Source organism: Lygodium microphyllum, chromosome 6 (genome assembly GCF_053477565.2).
Source record: "Lygodium microphyllum isolate KBCC chromosome 6, Lygodium_microphyllum_v1.1.10, whole genome shotgun sequence".
NCBI lineage: Eukaryota > Viridiplantae > Streptophyta > Polypodiopsida > Schizaeales > Lygodiaceae > Lygodium > Lygodium microphyllum.
The window spans coordinates 143,197,512-143,216,154 of record NC_141140.1 but is presented as its reverse complement, the minus strand read 5'-3'; the positions used below and the strand labels follow the sequence as shown (position 1 = coordinate 143,216,154).

Here is an 18,643-nt window from a genome sequence, read left to right as displayed (position 1 = left end):
TAATAATGTGAACGTTGCCTATGGCAAGATGGATGTGCTGCAACTCATAATCAACGTTGCAATGAGTTTACTTTTTGAAGGTTCGCCCTAGTAGCGACTCCATGCCTGCATCTTTGACGTTTGGCAACACGTAGAAGATCATTGGTACAGTCTCAGACTCGATAGAAACAACGGCTCTGCACTTGCCGAGAAGTGCGTATTAGCGGCCCCATATGGGCTTAATTTGGCATTAGTGGGCTATAATGGTGGTTTGCCAAGTTGGGTCCAATGATCGTGAGTCAAGACATTGAAGTCTGCTCCCTCGTCGATCAAGGCATTGAAGGCGCATGTTCGCTTGGCAGTGACCGTGATGTGCATGTATGCAGGCTTTACGGCTTCCTCATCCTCATCATCGATTTCAGTGATTGTGGCTACTCGTACTTTGACAGGTGGTTCCAACATTGGTGGCTCATGCAAAGGATGCGTGGGAGGGTAGTACTTCTTGACACGACTGCCATTGAAGAAGCCTATTCCCTCGCCGTCTAGAGTCTCGAGCTCGACGTTGCTCGTTCGGCTAATTGCACGAACTTTGAAAGATCCAAGACCTCTAAACTTCATTTTTTGCTTATGCCCCTTAACTGAGTATAGGAGCACTAAGTTGCCCTGTTTGAAATCACGCTGCTGCTTGATGTGCTTGTCAAACTAGCTCTTGCGTCGTGCCTTCTCACGTATGAGCGCATGAATAGCTAGAAGGCGAGTCTTCGAGAGGCGTTCGAGTTCAACTAGGCGTTGCGTCCATGCCTCCTTTCCTTTCCATTGTTCCTGAAGTGCTATTCTCAGGCTAGGCATGAAGAATTCTACATGGAGAATTGATTCGGTTCTGTAGGTCAACCTAAAGGGGGTTTGGCCAACATCCATTTTATAAGCTATGTGGTAAGCCCACAAGGCTGCCATTAGCTTGTTATCCCAGTCGCTGCACGAGGCATAGACTACCTTGGTCAGGACGTTGACAAGAATCTTATTCGTGGATTCTGCCTGGCCATTTTCTTGAGGGTAGTATGGAGAGGATTTTCGATGGATAATTAGGAAGGTGGATAGGAGATGCGCTATCACTTCATTGATGAAGTGTGTGCCCTAGTCACTGACTAGTTCGATGGGACAGCTGAATCGTGAGATTAGCTGCTTCCACAAGAACTTGGCAGTCGTTCGAGCATCGTTATTTCATGTTGCTCTCATCTCTGCCCATTTCGTTAGGTAGTCTGTGGCCACAATGATGTATTTGGCCTACGAATACTATGCAGCGGGGTTGATGGGTCCTATGAAGTCGATTCTCCATTTTTCGAAGGGTTATCGTGTAATGATTGGGGTCAACTCCATTTGATCCTTGCAAATTGGGATCTTTGTCCGCCGTTGACACTCGTCACAATGCTTAACAAATTGTGCTGCATCACGAAACAGTGTTGGCCACCATAGTTGAGACTATAGCACCTTGTGAGCCATCGTGTCTCCGCTAAAGTGTCCACCAACAATTCCGTTGTGTGCCTCTGAGAGCACGCCGTGTATCTCATGCTCAGACATGCATCTGTGTAGCAATCCATCTTTCCCTAGGCGATACAACTGGTTTGCTATCAACTGGTTGGGTTGGATCTTGAGAATGAGTTACCTAAGTCTTGCCTTCTCTATCGGTCGCTCAGGTAGTCTGTGCTCAAGCACTTGGACTATGTCATCTATCCAATATGGCGTTAGATCGGCCTTGCATAAATCTCTCTTGCTGGAAAGGTTAAAGAGATGGGCGTCTGGCAATTCATTGGCAATGCCTTCTCCAACGGCTTCTCCTGTGGGGATGCGTGACATATGATCAGCCATGTAGTGATGTTTTCCCTTTCGTACAACCACGGAGAAGTCAAACTCCAAAAGTAGAAGAAGCCACCGAGCTATGCGTCCTATAGCGCAAGGTTTATTCACTAGATATAGCAAGGCTTGATGGTCCATGAAAAAGGTAAAGGGTGTAGCCAATAGATAATGCCAGAACTTCTTCACAGCAAACACCATGGCCAAGCCCTCTCTTTCTGTCGTCGAGTAGTTCATTTCCGTCTCAGTGAGTTGTCTGCTAGCAAAGCTCACTGGATAGTCTAGGTTGTGTTCGCCAAATTGGCACAACACTACCCCCACAGTAAATTTAGAAGCATCAATATGCATGTGGAAGGTAATGGTCCAATCTGGGGCTTGTAGAATTGGTGATGTGGTTAGAGCCTTCTTCAACTCTTCATATGCTCGTTGGCATGCTTTAATCCATTCAAAGACAATCAACAGCTTGTATAAAGGTCTGGCCATCAACACGTAATTCAATACAAACCGCCGATAGTATCCTGTATGGCCTAAGAAGCATTGGACTCCCTTATAGTTGATTGGGGATGGAAGGTCAACAATAACCCTAACTTTTGAGAAGTCAGTGGCAATGCCGTTCTTCGACACCACATGGCCTAGGATGCATCCATGCTTCCCAAAACTGGCATTTCAAGGGGTTCAAGGAGAGATGCCGCTCAAAGACTGCTTGGAGTTTGTCTAAGTGTTCCATCCAGGTCGAGTGAACGCAGAGGTCATCGACAAATACTTCCAACTCTTTGTGAAGCATGTCTTTAAATATGGTGCACATCAGACGTTGGAAAGTGGCAAGGGCATTAGTCAACCCGAAAGGCATGACTATGTAAGCAAAGACGCCCCACTTAGTGGTGAAGGCAGTCTTATGCCTGTCGGAAGGATGCACTTGCACCTGATTGTATCCTAAGAAACCATCTAGAAAAATGTAGGCCTCCTTACCCGCCACTCTTTCAAGCATATGCTCGGTGTATGGCAATGGGTAATTGTCTCTCTTAGTAGCAGCATTCACATTCTTGTAATTGATGCACACTCTGATTTTTCTGTTTTTCTTCATCACGATGACTATGGGTGATACCCAGTCCATGTGCTCAATTTCGTAAATGAATCCCGCTTTCATCAGCTTATCAATCCCTTCCTTGATAGCATGAGCGTGTTTTGGATTCATAGGGTACGGTCACTACTTCACCGGCGTTGCGTCTGGTGTCATGGGTATATTATGAGTCACTACACTCGGATCTATCCCTTTGAGCCCTTCCAAGGACCAAGCGAATATGTCTACGTACTCTCGCAAGAGAGCGACAAGACTCGTTTCTTCTTTCTCAATCAAGTCATCGGCAATGAAGGCTGGTCGGGGTGTCTCCCCTTTCTGGGCTAGGCTCACCTCCTTGACCTTGGCTGGTTCCTCGATTGGTTCACTCATTTTTCCTTGCCGTTTGGCACCCAACAGGATCACTACCCTATCTCCTTTCTTCAATTTCGTAAATCTTTTAGGGAGGTCCCGCGGTTTTCGTTGTTCGTCTGTTCGTGTGTCCCTGGATTGTTTCGCCCTTTCCTGCTTCAATCGTATGCACCTCAGGTGGATGGGTAGGTCCCCCTTGGTGCGTCGCGGGTCTTGGGCAGCCTAGGTATTTCTAGGTCGCTATCCGAACTTACTTTCGACTTACAGTCAAACTCCTCGTCTTCGCTAGAAGAGGTGGTCTCCCCTGGTGGTCGCAATTCGGATGGTGATTCTGTCCTAAGTACTGGTGTCGTTCCCGGTTGGGCTAGGCTTGCTTGCTCAAAGTCTATGCTCCTATGTATTCTAACCAGGCGTGATCATAATCTATGCGCATGACCCCTTGCTGTATCCTGAAGACACTATTTTTCTGTGGCTTGGAGTCTGCCCGTATTTGTTCTATTTCATGTCCCTCAGTGTCGTATTCAACGATATCTATCTCACCCTCACTTTCATCACTGAAGGATTGCCAGTCTTCGTACTCGTCATTAGAGTCCTTTGCGTCAGACTGCTCGTCGTCTCCTAGGGCTTGGTATATCTCTTGTTGTTGATCAGGGACTAGGGCCCAGTTGTACATGAGGTTTAAGTCATGCACCCTAGTCCATTGGCACTTGGATTCGTGTAAGAGATCATGGACCGGTTTGAAGTTTGCCGCTGGATTGTCAACTAGCTTGTCCGTTAAGTAGCCCAGAATCTCCTGGAGTTCTCTTTTGTTATTTGGCACTTGCAAGGTGACGGGCTTAGGTCTCCCACGAAGGGTTCCTGCCATCATGCAAACTGGTACGGAGGGTGCGCCGTTAGACTTGCCCATCCTCTTGATGGCTTGCTCATATGCCTCATGATCCAAGAACGGCAGGTCGATTGTAGCAAGGATATGCATCCAATCTCGCTCATCCTCTTGGCATGGGATATACTTGGTCAAGGTCCCATAAGACTTCTTGACTTGAGCGTGACCTTTGAGCATCGCGGAGATGGTATCCAAGTCGATTGGTGAGGTCTTCTAAGTGTCTATCTCTATCCTCACAGCTTCTGTTCTGTTGCCTAGGAAGATCAAGCCGTTACTCCAATCTTCGATACATCTGGCATTGCGCATCCAGGGTCGGTCTAATAGGATATTGTAGTCCACTCCCTTCATGACTATAAAGTTGACAGAGAACTAGACACCTGCGATTTTCATTGACTAGTTTTTAAGTACCTCGAATGGCTTCACCTCATGTCATTTGCTAATGTGACATTAAACCGAGCGGTCTCGACAGGTGCGTTTCCCCAAGTCTGAAGTACTGCGTGGCTTAGCACACTAACCTCAGCTCCCGTGTCTACAATCCCTTTCTCGTCGTGTCGCCTAGGGCTAGGACCGGTAATACTGCATGCATCTCGGTGCCTTCCCAGAACGTACAAGGATTTTGGCATAGAGTGCAGCATTAGACTCAGTATTTGTGTTTCTGCATCGTGGTCGTGCAGATCAGTAGCTTGTTCTCGTGACCCCTCAACCCATTGCTTCAGGTCTTGCCATAGGGTGAGATACTGCTTAAGCAGGTCTCCTAGGCTTAACGTCATAAGGGTGGTCACTAGCGTGGTAAGGAGGTCGTTGGCTGCTTGTCTCTCTCCTAAATCGGATTGTCGTGGCCAATGGCCGTGACTGATTTGTGGGCCTACAGCATCAAGGCTTGGCCTAAGCAGTGTTGCTTGTGGTGCGATTGCATCTCCTGACTTTGGTCGAGGGGGTGAGACTGGAGTGCTTATGCTGGAGAGATCATCGATCTCGTCATCTAGGATGGGCTCCTCGTCCCTTAAGTGCTCTTGGGCCTCTTTCACCCAGTCCTTCACTTTCTCTATGGCCTCTAGTTGGCGCTTCGGATACGGGTATTCCCCTACCTTGGCACTTCTCTTTTTGGTCGTCTTAGGGGCTAAAGTTTCTGCCTCTGCGTCCGTGACTTTCTTTCCAACAGGCAGAGTTGTAGCACTCTCAATTTTTAGTGCAATCTTAGCTTCTGACCTCTTCTTTCTCCGGCTGTGGCTCTTCTTCCCAACCGAGGCTACATCGAGGTTGCTAGGTCCTGGCAGTGATATGCCGGCCTACTTCGTCTGGGCATGGGTCATGACCCGCAATGGGACAGGTGTGGCCTCCCCATCGAGGTTCTCGACACCAAATAGCCCCAATGGGATGGATGGTATGTTGGCTGAACTTGAAGAAGGTTTTCACTTTGGGCAATCGATGAAGAGATGGGTGATTTTGCACTCAACACACCTTAGGTCAGCTTTGTCTCTGTTCTGTTGCTCCCTCTCAGGGCAATGTGATGACACATGACCTGGGTGACCACAAGTCCAACAGATGATTGGATCTTGCATCCGCCCTTCTAGGCCTCTACCTCGTCCTCTCCCTAACGCCATCACCGGTGTTGGTCGATAGTCCATAAGGACTGTGTTGTCCTCATCGTCGTGAGAGGCGTAAGGGTATACGTAAGTCTCTTCCTCATTTGGCTCTTCCACGTAGTGGACTGGAGCGTCAGTTGGTGGATGGGTCACGTAAGGACCAGGCAGTCTAGGTATGCCTGTAGGGTTTATGTCCATCCTAGGAACAATCGGCTTAATGTCGTTAGGCGCAAGAAGGGCCAATGGGGCTCCCCTTTCGAAGAGTGGTTGTGGCCTGTTCGCTAGGTAAGGTTGGTGGTATGGTTGCTAGTACGGAAGTCTTCTCGGCAATCTGCAATGCGCAACGTCGTGACGAAACCTGCCGCAGTTAGTGCAAGGTCTCGACCTAGGGTCTTGACACCCAGCTGGCAAGTGGTTTTCGCCACAGTACACGCATTGGACGTGTGGACGCATTGGTTGTCTCAACATGTCTTGCAGCTTGGCTATCTCCACCTTGACATCAGCCAAGTCTTAGTTTGTCTCGGTGGCTTTTCCCTTATATTGGGATGATGGGACTGATCGTTCACTAGAGGCTGACACTCTCTCTGAACTTCTTGAGTTAGTTTCTTCTGAGTTTGAGCTCCTGGAGCTCCGCTCTTTCAGCTGATCGTCAACTCTAATGACTTCCTCAAAAACCCTAGCTAGCGCATCTTGCTGCAAGCTTGAGTTACCTGCCAAAGCCTTATATGGTTCCTCGTTTCGAATTCCGTTGATGAATACAGTTGAAACTGCTCTTTCAGTCGGTCATTCGCTCGTAGGGATTCTCTTGAAGAGACTCCTTACATGGATTACATAATCGCGAATTTCCTCCTTCTCATTCTGCTTGACATTCATCAGTCGTACTAGCAGATTGTCGGAGTATCCAAGCTCGACAAATCTCTTGATGAAGAGATTCTTGAGGCCATTAAAGTTGGCTCGCTCTGAGGCATCTAAGCTTGTATACCAAGTCCTACCCTTGTCACCTAAGCAGAGCCCGAACGCTTGAGAACGCTGAGTCAGGTCGGTGAGGCCATTGGCTTCGCAGACTTGCTGAAACTGCTCTACAAAGCTATATGGATCATCGTGGGGTTGGTACTTGTCGAGCTGCTTTGCGACTATTGGGATTTTAGACTAGCTCTTAGAGCCTTGGGTTGCTCCTAATCCTGCCAGCAGTGATGTTGCCAATGATGCGGCACTTTGCTCTGCTGCGGTGTTGTCTAACAGTCGCTTCATGAGAAGCTCGCTCAGCGTTAAGTCTCCTTCTAGGGCTCTCTCGTGATCCATTCGATTTCTACCGGTTAAGTTCAGTACCCGCTGCATCTCACGCAACTCCGTGATTTGCCTTTGGCTCCTAGCTTGCTGGTCTCTATTGTATTTGACTATGCTTTGCAATGCCTTGTGGGCTAGCTTTCTCTCTTTTTCTAAGTCTCCGATGATAGCATCTGCTATCCTGCCGCGGTGCTCATACCGGGCGTGCACATCGTAGCTACTGACCAGCTGCTGAATAGCCTCTGGGAAGACGCCTAAGTCGAGTTCCTCGTTAGACCTGCAGTCTGAGCTTTCCTCTGCCATAGTCGAGTTCTCGTGCTCCACCAAGCTATCGATCAGGTTGAGTAGTTTTGTCAAATCCACTTCGTTGGCGCCGCTTGCTTGGTCCTACTTCGCGTGTTGATGGTTTGTCTACGTCTTTGGGTCCTCTCCTATTGGTGGGTTCCTTGAGTGGTTTATCTGAGTGAGTTCCTTGACTTATTGAATACAATCCTCAATTTATCTTCACTCAGTGTGTGTGTTCTTTCCAGTGCACTTGTGCTCAATCAGGCTTTCAATTCTCCTTAAGTGTACTTCAAGTGCGAAAATTCAAGGCGAGTGCGGCAAACAATCTCTAGGTGTCTTATGCACTCTCACTTCATTTTGGGCTGGATAGGCTTTGTTGATCAATTCTCTAGCCATCTTAACGGGGTTCAGGGTTTTTCTGTTAAGCTGCCTTGCTCATTTTTTGGTCCAATCAGGGTTTTATGGCTCAATGGGTTGCCTTTAGGTCTCTAGGTCTCGCGACAACCTACTCAAGCTACTAAACGATCGTGCCTTACGATTTTGTCTATTCCGTGCGCCAGAATCAAGTTTTGAGTGTCAAGAGGACTTGTGACAGTTTGCGCTACTGAGCTCTAGTCGGGTTAGGTCAAATTTCCGAAAATTTGAGACAAACTTACACTTGGCTCAACTGGTCCGAATTGCAGGGGCAGACTGGGTGATTCGGATAGGCGGAGACACATGGGCCGAGGACCGAATTACACTGGTCTGAGGGCTGAACTTTTCGGGGGCTAAGGGCCGAGTCTTGTCGTTTGAACGGGCCGAGGGCCAAATCGGGTCTTGGACCGAGGGCCGAGTTGGTCAATGGGGTCGAGTGCCATCACTCGGACGGGCCGAGTAGACTTCGGGCCAAGGGCCGATTAGGGTTTCCAGGCCGAGTCGGCCGAATGGCAAGGGCCGAGGGCCGATTCTAGGACTTGGCCCAAAAATGGCCGCTCAGACGGGCCGAACGCGGCACGATGAATGCAGTGTGATGATTTCGATCAAATCTCACGATTTAGACAATCACTCCAAGCACAAACTTCCAGATCCTAACTAGGGTGCCAAGGGAAGTGATTGGTATACCTGAGGTGAGCGGTAGGCTCTCCGATGACGAGATCGAATAGAATCTTTGCGGGCTCTCTCTCTCTCTCTCTCTCTCTCTGTGCAATAGTTGTAAATGAGCTCTCCCTTGGCCTCTTGGCTCTTAAACCCCTTCTCGAGTAAGGTTTTGACGCTCCCAATCACTCACTTGCCGACATTAAGCATCCCTGTTTTGCAACGGTAAACCCTACCCTTTCCCGCAGGCACGAAAAGTGAACCACAGCCATGATGTCATCTTTCATGAGGACAAAATGCATATGCAGCCTGAGAAAGTGGTTGAGGTACTCGAAGTTATCTTTCAGGAGGAGCCACTTGCTCCCATTCAGCCCACTGCTCCACGGCCAGCTAGACAATATGCAGCATTACCTGATGTTAGATAGGATGTCGGTCAGGCAGCAGAGCTTGGGTTGAGACATTCTACTAGAGATAGACGATCTCCTGACTGTTTTGCGCCCTCTATGGATTATGTACTGGTTACAGATGCATGAGAGCTTCTCACTTATGATGAGGCAATGCGCAGGGGTGATTGTCACTCTTGGAAGAGGGCTATGCAGTCTGAGCTTGACTCATTGCATAAGAATCAGACTTGGGATTTGGTTTCCTTGTCTCAGGGTGAAAAGGCTTTGCCATGCAAGTTGGTGTACAAGCTGAAAAGTACCCCTGGACAACCCAAGCCGGCATACAAGGCTTGATTGGTTGCTAAGGGTTTTAAGCAGGAGCATGGTATTGACTTTGATGAAGTCTTTTCCTGTGTGGTCAAGATGACCACCCTACGCTTAGTCTTGGCCTTGGTTACACAGCTTGACTTGGACTTGTACTAGATGGATGTTAAGACGACATTTTTACATGGGGACTTGCATGATGAGATTTACATGAAGCAGCCTAAGGGCTTTGTAGACCCTAGCAAGGAACACCTAGTGTGCAAGCTAAAGAATAGTCTATATGGCTTGAAGCAGGCACTTAGGGAATGGTACCATAAGTTTGATGCTATCATGCAGTCACAGGGCTACAATTGCAGTACTTTGGATCCGTGCTTGTATAGGAAGAAAGCCCGTGACGGTTCTTAACTGATTTTGGTACTCTATGTGGATGACATGCTTTTAGCAAGGACAACTGATGAGGAGCTAAATGCTCTTAAGTCTCAGCTCAAGCAGAGCTTTGAGATGAAAGATCTATGACAGGCCTTTCATATACTTGGTATATGCATTACACGCGATAGATCTCAAGGACTACTCTATCTGTCACAGAGAGAGTACATTCATAAAGTCCTTGAGCGCTTCGGCATGCAGGATGTTAAGCCTATTGACTGTCCATTACCTTCTCATGTGAAGGTTTCACAAGTTGATTGTCCGTAGACAGATGAGTAGAGGGCCGAGATGGCCAAGATTCCCTATGCATCAGTCGTGGGTAGTCTTATGTATGCCATGATAGCCACCCGTCCAGATATTGCTTTTGCAGTTGGGGTTGTGGCATGTTATAGGGCTGCACCTGGCAAGAAACATTGGGATGCCGTGAAGGGTATCATGAGGTACATGAAGGGCACAACATATATGTGCCTTTGCTATGGCAGCCATGATACAGGAGTCGTGGGATACAGACTCTAATTATGCAGGACATGCAAATAGTAGGAAGTCCACTTCTGGCTATGTGTTCACTTATGCTGGAGAGGCAATCTCTTGGATGTCCAGGGTGTAGAAGTGTACAGCTCTTTCTACTACAGAGGCGGAGTATATTGCAGCCACAGAAGCTTGCAAGGAAGCTATCTAGTTAGGCCGTTTGATTGCAGACCTTGGTATGACAAATGTTATGCCTACATTGCATTCGGATTCTACGAGTACCCTTCAGTTGGCCAAGAATCCGGTCTTTCATGCGAAGACGAAACATATTGGGGTGAGGTATCCCTTCATTCGCGAGGTCGTTGATGACAAGTCTGTTGACGTTGTCAAGATTCCAATTGAGCAGGATCCTGCAAACTTGCTCACGAAGAGCCTTACTACTGAGGGCTTTACCTTCCTTGGGAGATTGATGGGCATTGGATGAGATGACGTCTTTTTCCTCATCCTGTTGTACATGTGTATATGTTGTACTGTCTTTTTTTCTTTTTTCTCTCTCACAGGGGCAGATTCGCCTTTAAGTGGGAGGTTGTTGAGGGTAAAGGCGCCTCCGCCTAGCCGCCCATGTATTACTATACTGATAATACCCGCCACTGCACACTGCAGGCGCCCATCACAATCACTTATTCTTTATTCTTTTAGTGACAGTTTGAATAAAGGAAGGCCCGGCCACACATTGTGGTTGTTGGAGTTTCCACTTTTGAGTCTCTCACTCTCTTGGCTCTTGCTCTCAATTCGCCATAGCTCTCACTACCAAGCTTCTTCCTCCTAGGTTTCACTTCCCTTTCAAATTTTTCAAAAATAGGATTTCCAATATGGAGGATTTGCTCTCATTCGCCCAAAGCACTCTCTTTCTCTCTCTACATCCTAAAAGGCTATTCTAAGGCCTCAAAACTCCCCTAATGATATGAAATGTTTCCTCCCCCTCTTCCCACATAAATTGTTTTTAGGAAAAGGTAGCACTATCACCCATCTCTAGTTATCCCACCCACCTCCTTTGCTGGTTGATCTACCTACACCCATCTACTCTCTCACCCACCAACTCACCCCTCACACCCCATCCCCTCTTCCATTAATAGCTCACCCCTCCACCCCAACTCAACACCTCCCCCTTTCCCTCAACACACCCTTGTTAAAAGAAGAAGAATGCAACCAATCTTAATTAAAAGAATTCATTTTCAACTAATTGTGTGTATGTGCTCAAAATGTGCAACCAATCTTATATAATGGGCTAGGGAAATTTTTACAAGTGCACATAGTGTGTAAGAACACTTAATTAGAAAACTCAAGATGTTGTGTGTGTGAGTGGAAAGCTAGTGAATGGTGGTCCTAACAACCCTATCCAAGGACAAGTGGACCCAATTAATTAGGTGACTTTCTACATCAATGTTTAGGGTTAGGGTCGATCAATCATGACTACCCAAATTGATAGGTTAGAACCCAACGCCGCATTGTTCAAGGGGAACGGTGTGTGTTAGAGTATTGGTCCTTGAGGCCACGAAAGAATAAAAGACAAACACATTGTCTATGAACCAATTGGGATGTTGGTCACTCTTGTACTTGGAAGGCCATAAAGTGGTCTCCTCGTGATGGGTATTAGATTGACTGTTGTTTAAAAATATCATAGAGCTATAGGGACCCTTGGGTCAAACCTTTTGGTCTGAGGCCTTGACGCTTAACGGCAAAGGTAGGCTTAGAGGCCACCTGACACGCCAAGTCTATGCACCCTAAGAAGTTCAAACATCACTACTCAAGTATAGGTGTTCAAGTGACCACTAAATGTCGCCTTTTCTAGCCTAGCTACTGAGCATATTACATAGTACACAATATCATGTACTGCACAACATGCTAATCATCATGAAATGTATTAAAGCTTATGAAATATGAAAGCCCGAGAAGCTCAAAAGGAAGGCCTTTGGTTCGATTTTTTAGTAGAATCAAGGAACAATGAGGTTATATGTATATAGTCAACATGAGGGTTTTGAGGAAGCAAAGCTTGTCATGTCTTTATATGCTTATTTTAAACTTTGCTCAAGCTTGGTCTTTCAAGGTACTCATGGAGAGGGGTGTGAGAGGGGGGGCAATGGCACTACTTGTAGAGGGTCAACATGCCATATTTTTAAGGAGCATACTTTCTCACATTATTAGAAAGCCTGGAAAGCCTTATACACACTCTGAGCTTCTCTCCTAGGTAGAGTTGTGATGGTACACAAGAAGCAATGATAGATTTATGTCAATGTTAAAACTTCCAAAACATATTGCCATGCCTTGACAAAGACCGTTCACACCCTCAAAGGTATATTATACACCACCTCAAATTGGGAGGAGAACACACTGTACAAGCTTCGTCCATCTAAGAAACCCATATGGTTTGGTATTACAAATTCCTAGATAGAGCTGTCATAGAGCCCTTGTACTAGGCATTGTCTCAAGGGCTAGCTACATGAGAGAGAGAGAGAGAGAGAGAGAGAGAGTAGGCACGTGTGCACCTGTGCATGCACATGTGCACACACAACTTTCATGGACCCATGTGCAAGAGAGAGCTTACTTTGTGAAGGATCTCTGCATAGACTATAGCATGAATTTAATTTGTCACTTGTAGTTGTGCTACAAGAGGTTCATTTCAAATTTTATGCAAAGATTTGAGCTTATTCTCGCCATTAACACTTGGTGTGCAAAATGCACCAAAATCAAAACTTAGCAATACGGTTATTGCAAATATTAAATACTGTTTGTGAAAGGGCGTGTGACTCGTGGCACACACAACCAGCTCCAGTTCTATGGTATGGCTTGGAAATTGGAAGGGGAGGGGAGAGACCAGGAGGGGCTCTAGATCAAGTCATCAGAGAGCGTGTACGACTGATAATTGATGTGAGGACTCGTAAGGTTTTGGAAGCTGATGAGTTTGGGAGCAACCAAGATAGGTCACTCATCTGATCAAGCAAATATTTGCAGGATGTATTCAGTGATCTTCTGAGGCTCAGGACAGGCTGAGGCTATGCTGGGGGCCTCCTTCATAGCCTCAAGCCAGGCATGCAGGCGTGGGTACTTCTCCTCAAAGGGGAATTTGAACTTGCCCACTGCCTCAAAGGCCTCATAGAACGCCACAAAAGGGCCCCACACAATGTCCACATACCCTATCGTGCCTCCCCCAAAGAATGGCCCCTCCTTTGACACAGTCTTGAATGCTTCCTCCAGTGTTGCCAAGCACTCCATGGTGTCCTCTATGGCTGCCTTCTGCTCTTCACCCTTCTTCCTCAGAATGTTTATGGCTGCATCGAAGAACTGCGAGAATAGACATGCATGCAATGCGAAATGAGTCAGTATGTGTAGGTCATGGCTTTAACATGATGTGTAGAAGATCATAGGGTTATGGCTGCGTCGAAGAACTGCGAGAATAGACATGCATGCAATGTGAAATGAGTCAGTATGTGTAGGTCATGGCTTTAACATGATGTGTAGAAGATCATAGGGCAATGGGACATCATGACAGGCATGCACAGAGAAAGGTGTGCTGGTTTTGTGCGTACTGTGCATGTCAGTGCGCAGATCAATATAGGGGCACCAATATGAGTTGAATGTATGCATGTAGAGTAACATGTTTGTCGTCTCTGCATGTGCGTGTAAGCCACCTATCTGTGTTGTATTCATATGTACTTGCACGCATATGCACATAGGCAAACAAAACTCTGCGTTACAGACTCATCATATGGTGCCCCCTATGTATATCTATCTCATTGGCATGTCCATACAAACCCGTTACTCTGCAATCCTCATCTTACCTACCCACATGTGCTCACATGCACATGCAGAATTAACTTTGAGAGTGTTACTCTGCATAAATTCATTTCATATGGTACCCCCTGTGTATCTCTGCACTCCCATGCACAGAATTTTGAATGCGGCGTGCCTGAAGCTTAATGTTGTTTAATCATTGCAGGGTGTATTCTTCTCCATTGCTGTCATACAAGACCCAGAGAGAAAGGGCGGGGACTGAAACTTCACCTTCTTTTCGACGTAATCACCCCAGAAGCGAGAGACGGCGCGGTCATATGGGTCTGTGGGGAGCAGATTCTTGGAGGCGTCGGAGGACGGCCAGGCCTCGTCGACATACTGCACGATGAGGCAGGATTCGGGGACGGCCTTGCCGTTGTGGAGGAGGACGGGGATCTTCTTGTAGACAGGGTTGCTGTCCAGCAGGAGTTGGCTCTTGTGGGAGAGGTCCTGGGGCAGTTTCTGGTAGTTCACGCCTTTGAAGGCGAGGGCCAGCTCGGCCCGGATGGCGAAAGGGCTCGCCCACACTGTCAGCAGCTGGACGGATTCCGAGGAGGAGGCAGCAGCACCCGCCATGGATTGCCTGATCAAGATCTTCTTCTTCCTTCTACTTCTTCTTCCTGCTGTATGTCCTACACTGTGTTGTTCCTTCACATGCCTCACCATCCACTTACATTTATATAGTGCTGATTTGCCCTCCTTCTTTATTACACCCAATTTTATAACCCTTTCCTTTCCTTGTTTTTCTACAAAACCTGCATTTTTTATAGATCTTGGACTGTTCTACAATGTTTTCCAAATTCCCAATCTAAATCCAAGTGATCTAGTATTTAAAGTTTGCACCCAATTGCCTAAGGCCCGGGACGCACCAAGGTTAGCAAGGGGGAATTCAACCCAACTCCCTCTCCTAACCCCACTCCCCCTACTAACATCACCAAGGTTAGCAAGGAATTGAACCCCTACTAACCCTCGATGGCACTAGGCAAGGTCCAAGGTGAGTGGGGATAGCTTCACCCCAAACTCATCCTATTAGCACCTCTGAAAAACGTGGTGCTAATATGGGGTTAACAAGGTGAAGTCATTATAACTCTGGGATTGGTTATTGTCGTGACACTCTCTTTTGTCAACCAAATCAAGCCATCCAATCAAACATGTTTCTTTTATCATTCGCAACTCTAAACATTGCCCATCAAAAACATTATTATTCACGTCTTTCATTCCCTTTCCGCCTCCAAACTATGGCGTATTCACATCTTTCATTCCCTTTCTGCCTCCAAACTATGGCGTGACCTCAATGTTAGCAAAGCCAAAATTTTAGCCTTTATCCTCATTCGCACTAGGGCAGCCTGATTCCAATTATGTGGTTCCATTCTTCACTTGTAGTCTTAGTTACCCAAATTTTAAAGGTCAAACAACCAAATTTTGAACAAATTTTGAAAGCTACATTTTCATCAGAGGAAATATCTCATGGACTTCGATGAGAAACACAAACTTTCTAAGAAAATTAGCTAGTCAAGCCTCAATGTAGCCACCTTAGGGTACATGTTCCTCCTCTCATGTTTAATTTTACATGCATGCCATTTGCAATGGAAAAAGTATGCATATGGGATCCATATGAGTATGGTTGGGTGAATGGTTAGATGAATTATTTGAGTGAAAAAATTAAGATGTGTGTGTGTGTGTGTGTGCGTGCGTGCATGCACGTGCACACACACATGTGCATGCATGTATACATCAACAATTATCTTAGTAGCTAATATTCAACATTTCACTATTTTTGTGACCAATCAAAATTAAGGCCTTAAACTTTACGAGGCTGCATAAACATTTTGAAGATTTGCTATGCTTTGAGCAACTATACATGGAATCTTTAAAACGAAAAGCCTACACATTATCAAGTAACCGATCTTGCTTACACATCGTCAAGTACCTAATCTTTAAAACCAACAAGCCACACATTATCAAGTAACCGATCTTACTTACAACATAGAAATCCAAAGCAAAGCCCTTTGTAGGAGCCTACAACTAACCTTAAGAACATGTCTTTTCTTTTTAAGCCTCCTCAAGAGGAACACAAACTTCAAGAGTAATTTTACTCCAAACTATTTGGGGCTTCATTCTTACTCCTTTGGGCCATGACAACAATATAAGAGGGTATGCTCCTTTTTGGATACCTTAGAAGCAATCTATCATGATGTACTTGTAAATATTCACACTAGGAATATTCATAGTATTCTTTTGCATTGAGACTATGCATGGGATCCACCACAAATTCCAAGCATTTTTCATAGTTTTATTATATATTAAGGTGTATTCCCAATTACATATGAATATACCCACATTATCTTTTGTCTAAATTCAATAAGGTTTTGCCAAATTTTATTCAATTCTAATACCATTTTAAAACACAAAAAGGCTATCACACTTGTTATCCCTTTTAAAAAGTTAGCATTGACAATCATATGTTTAAGGAACTATGGGCTTGGTAGGCATTGAACAAAATAATACGAAGCACCAAGATGCTCACCAACCATGACATGCCAATCATCAATCAACACTTACCATAGGTGCCTTAATCTCTCGCATTAGATCAACTTTGTGCAACCTTCATTACTATTAATCCATTACTACATAAATTCTTTCCTGGCTCACCCTCTTGGGACAAGGCTCTCAAAAAGCTATAAAGGGATGTGAACAAAGGTCAATCTCAACAATAGGAGTTGGTCCTCTACACAATACTTTTTTTCATGATAAATGTCTAAACAATGCTTACCTCATGCATGACATTATAGTCTCAATGTTGAACTTATAGCCTTTTGTTCTTTAATGTGGGCAAAGAAGAAAATATTAGAGAATGTCATGCTTGATGTCATAATAGAATGATATACTCATTCTTGTATGTCAATCATTTTTATCCTACCAAAGGCAAAGTAAATTGTGAACCTTATAAATTACCTAAGAGAAAATTGTACACATTTTATTGACCCTCTTCTTTAGAAAAACAATTGAAAATAGAAGAATGTGGGAAGATGTTAGAGCAATGATGATATAATGCAATTATTCCCTTGATGATTTGTTCTAATATATATGTGTTAGAATCCATACCTTTTCCCCTCTACAAATTACATAATATATAATATCCTAACACTTTCTTTTTATCATTTTCAACATTTACCTAGAAACCCTTGGTATGTCCTTTTCTAACTTAGCATCTATTTCATTATCATTTTCAACATTTAACTAAAAGACCTTGGTATCGCTTTTTCTAACTTAGCATTCATTTCATATCACATACTTGCATCTGTATATTGATAACTTGTTTCACACTCTAGTATAATGAGTATTAATAGTGCAAATGCATATGTAATGTGCACACGCATACATATAAATGTGTGTGTATTCATGCGCACATGCATGTTTGTAAAAAACTACCTTAACTCCTTAGATCCCTGGTTGTATATAGAGATCTCATACACCAATCATATAAACATCTCAATTATATACATACAAACATACATTGTAGAACACATATACACATAAACAAATACATAGATTGATACTACGTAAATGTTGAAAAGAGTATTACCATCTAAGACATCTATACACAAAACATAAAAGGATTTACTATTGTCATAGATATATGTACACATAAATAAAGACACTATAATTTTTAGCCATGTTTCAATATATACTCACCATTTGCACATGCATACACACATACATGCATGCACACATTCAGTGCACATGCAAGTGCACACACACACACCTCCCACACACACATGCATGCACACACGAACACACGCATGCACACACACTTAGAGGCCTCTAGCCCATGGGGTAAGTCGCTATTGTTTAGGCCAAACTAAATGCTACCAAACATAACCTAATGGTGCAAATCATAAAGGGGCCTTGTTATATGCTCTACTATTTGATATATAGATAGTCAAAACGTCAAGGGCCAATAGGCAAGTGAGCAAACTCGTAAGTCTACCATTTCACATGCTCATATCCCATACACTGACACATTGGAACAATTATTAACTCCTCACACCTACTATCACTAATAGTGACTCTTGCAAGAATAGGTGAGAAACCTATAAGAACATAGTAAGTTATAGAACAAGTTAGTTATTCCCTCTAATATGAGAATAGATGAGAAACATTAGTATATATGCAAAAGTGTCATTCTCTTGATGGACCGAATGATCCAAAGTGATAGTTAAGTCTATAATCAAACAATAGCAAGATTCTCGCATGCACTCCAATGCATACACTCATCAAAGTTTATTATAAGCATCAATAGAGTCAATAAGAATGGTGTTTCACTCAAATCTTTACTGTTTATTATTTAAAGGCTTGCTTGGGTGATTCCCAAACCAAGGAGAAACCCCCCAAGCCTTTGTGGCACAAGGTAGAGAGAGGTTTCATATTGAAGAGATTTCAAGGGTAATATAATTATGAAAATGAGAAAGCTATCCTTGAAAATTTGTATGCGGCTCTCTCTCTCTCTCTCTCTGTGTGTGTGTGTGTGTGTGTGTGTGTGTGTGTGTGTGTGTGTGTGTGTGTGTGTGTGTGTGTGTGTGTGTGTGTGTGTGTGTGTGTGTGTGTGTGTGTGTGTGTGTGTGTGTGTGTGTGTGTGTGTGTGTGTGTGTGTGTGTGTGTGTGTGTGTGTGTGTGTGTGTGTGTGTGTGTGTGTGTGTGTGTGTGTGTGTGTGTGTGTGTGTGTGTGTGTGTGTGTGTGTGTGTGTGTGTGTGTGTGTGAAGAGTTGGTACACCTTTCAAAGACCAATCAAAGTTTCTCAATATACTTCTAGAGTTGGCATAGAAAAGCTAGTAA

General features: G+C 44.9%; 1 protein-coding gene across 1 annotated transcript; it reads right to left on the bottom strand.

The window, feature by feature from the left end:
- Window positions 1-12,724: 12,724 nt before the first annotated feature.
- Window positions 12,725-14,475, bottom strand: LOC148035232 (glutathione S-transferase U20-like). The gene is made up of 2 exons (XM_087680193.1): window positions 14,038-14,475; window positions 12,725-13,317 (listed from the first exon to the last, which is right to left on the bottom strand). The coding sequence occupies exons 1-2, from the start codon at window positions 14,470-14,472 to the stop codon at window positions 12,970-12,972; spliced, it is 783 nt and encodes a 260-aa protein (XP_087536319.1). The 5' UTR covers window positions 14,473-14,475; the 3' UTR covers window positions 12,725-12,969.
- Between the last annotated feature and the right edge of the window lie 4,168 nt (window positions 14,476-18,643).

What these genes read in the sequence shown, in the direction of transcription:
- LOC148035232 (XM_087680193.1), bottom strand. Translation starts at nt 14,472, where the DNA reads ATGGTGAGGCATGTGAAGGAACAACACAGTGTAGGACATACAGCAGGA. An exon ending in GTGATTACGTCGAAAAGAAG is followed by an intron (nt 13,318 to 14,037) that starts GTGAAGTTTCAG and finishes CTATTCTCGCAG; the next exon opens with TTCTTCGATGCAGCCATAAA.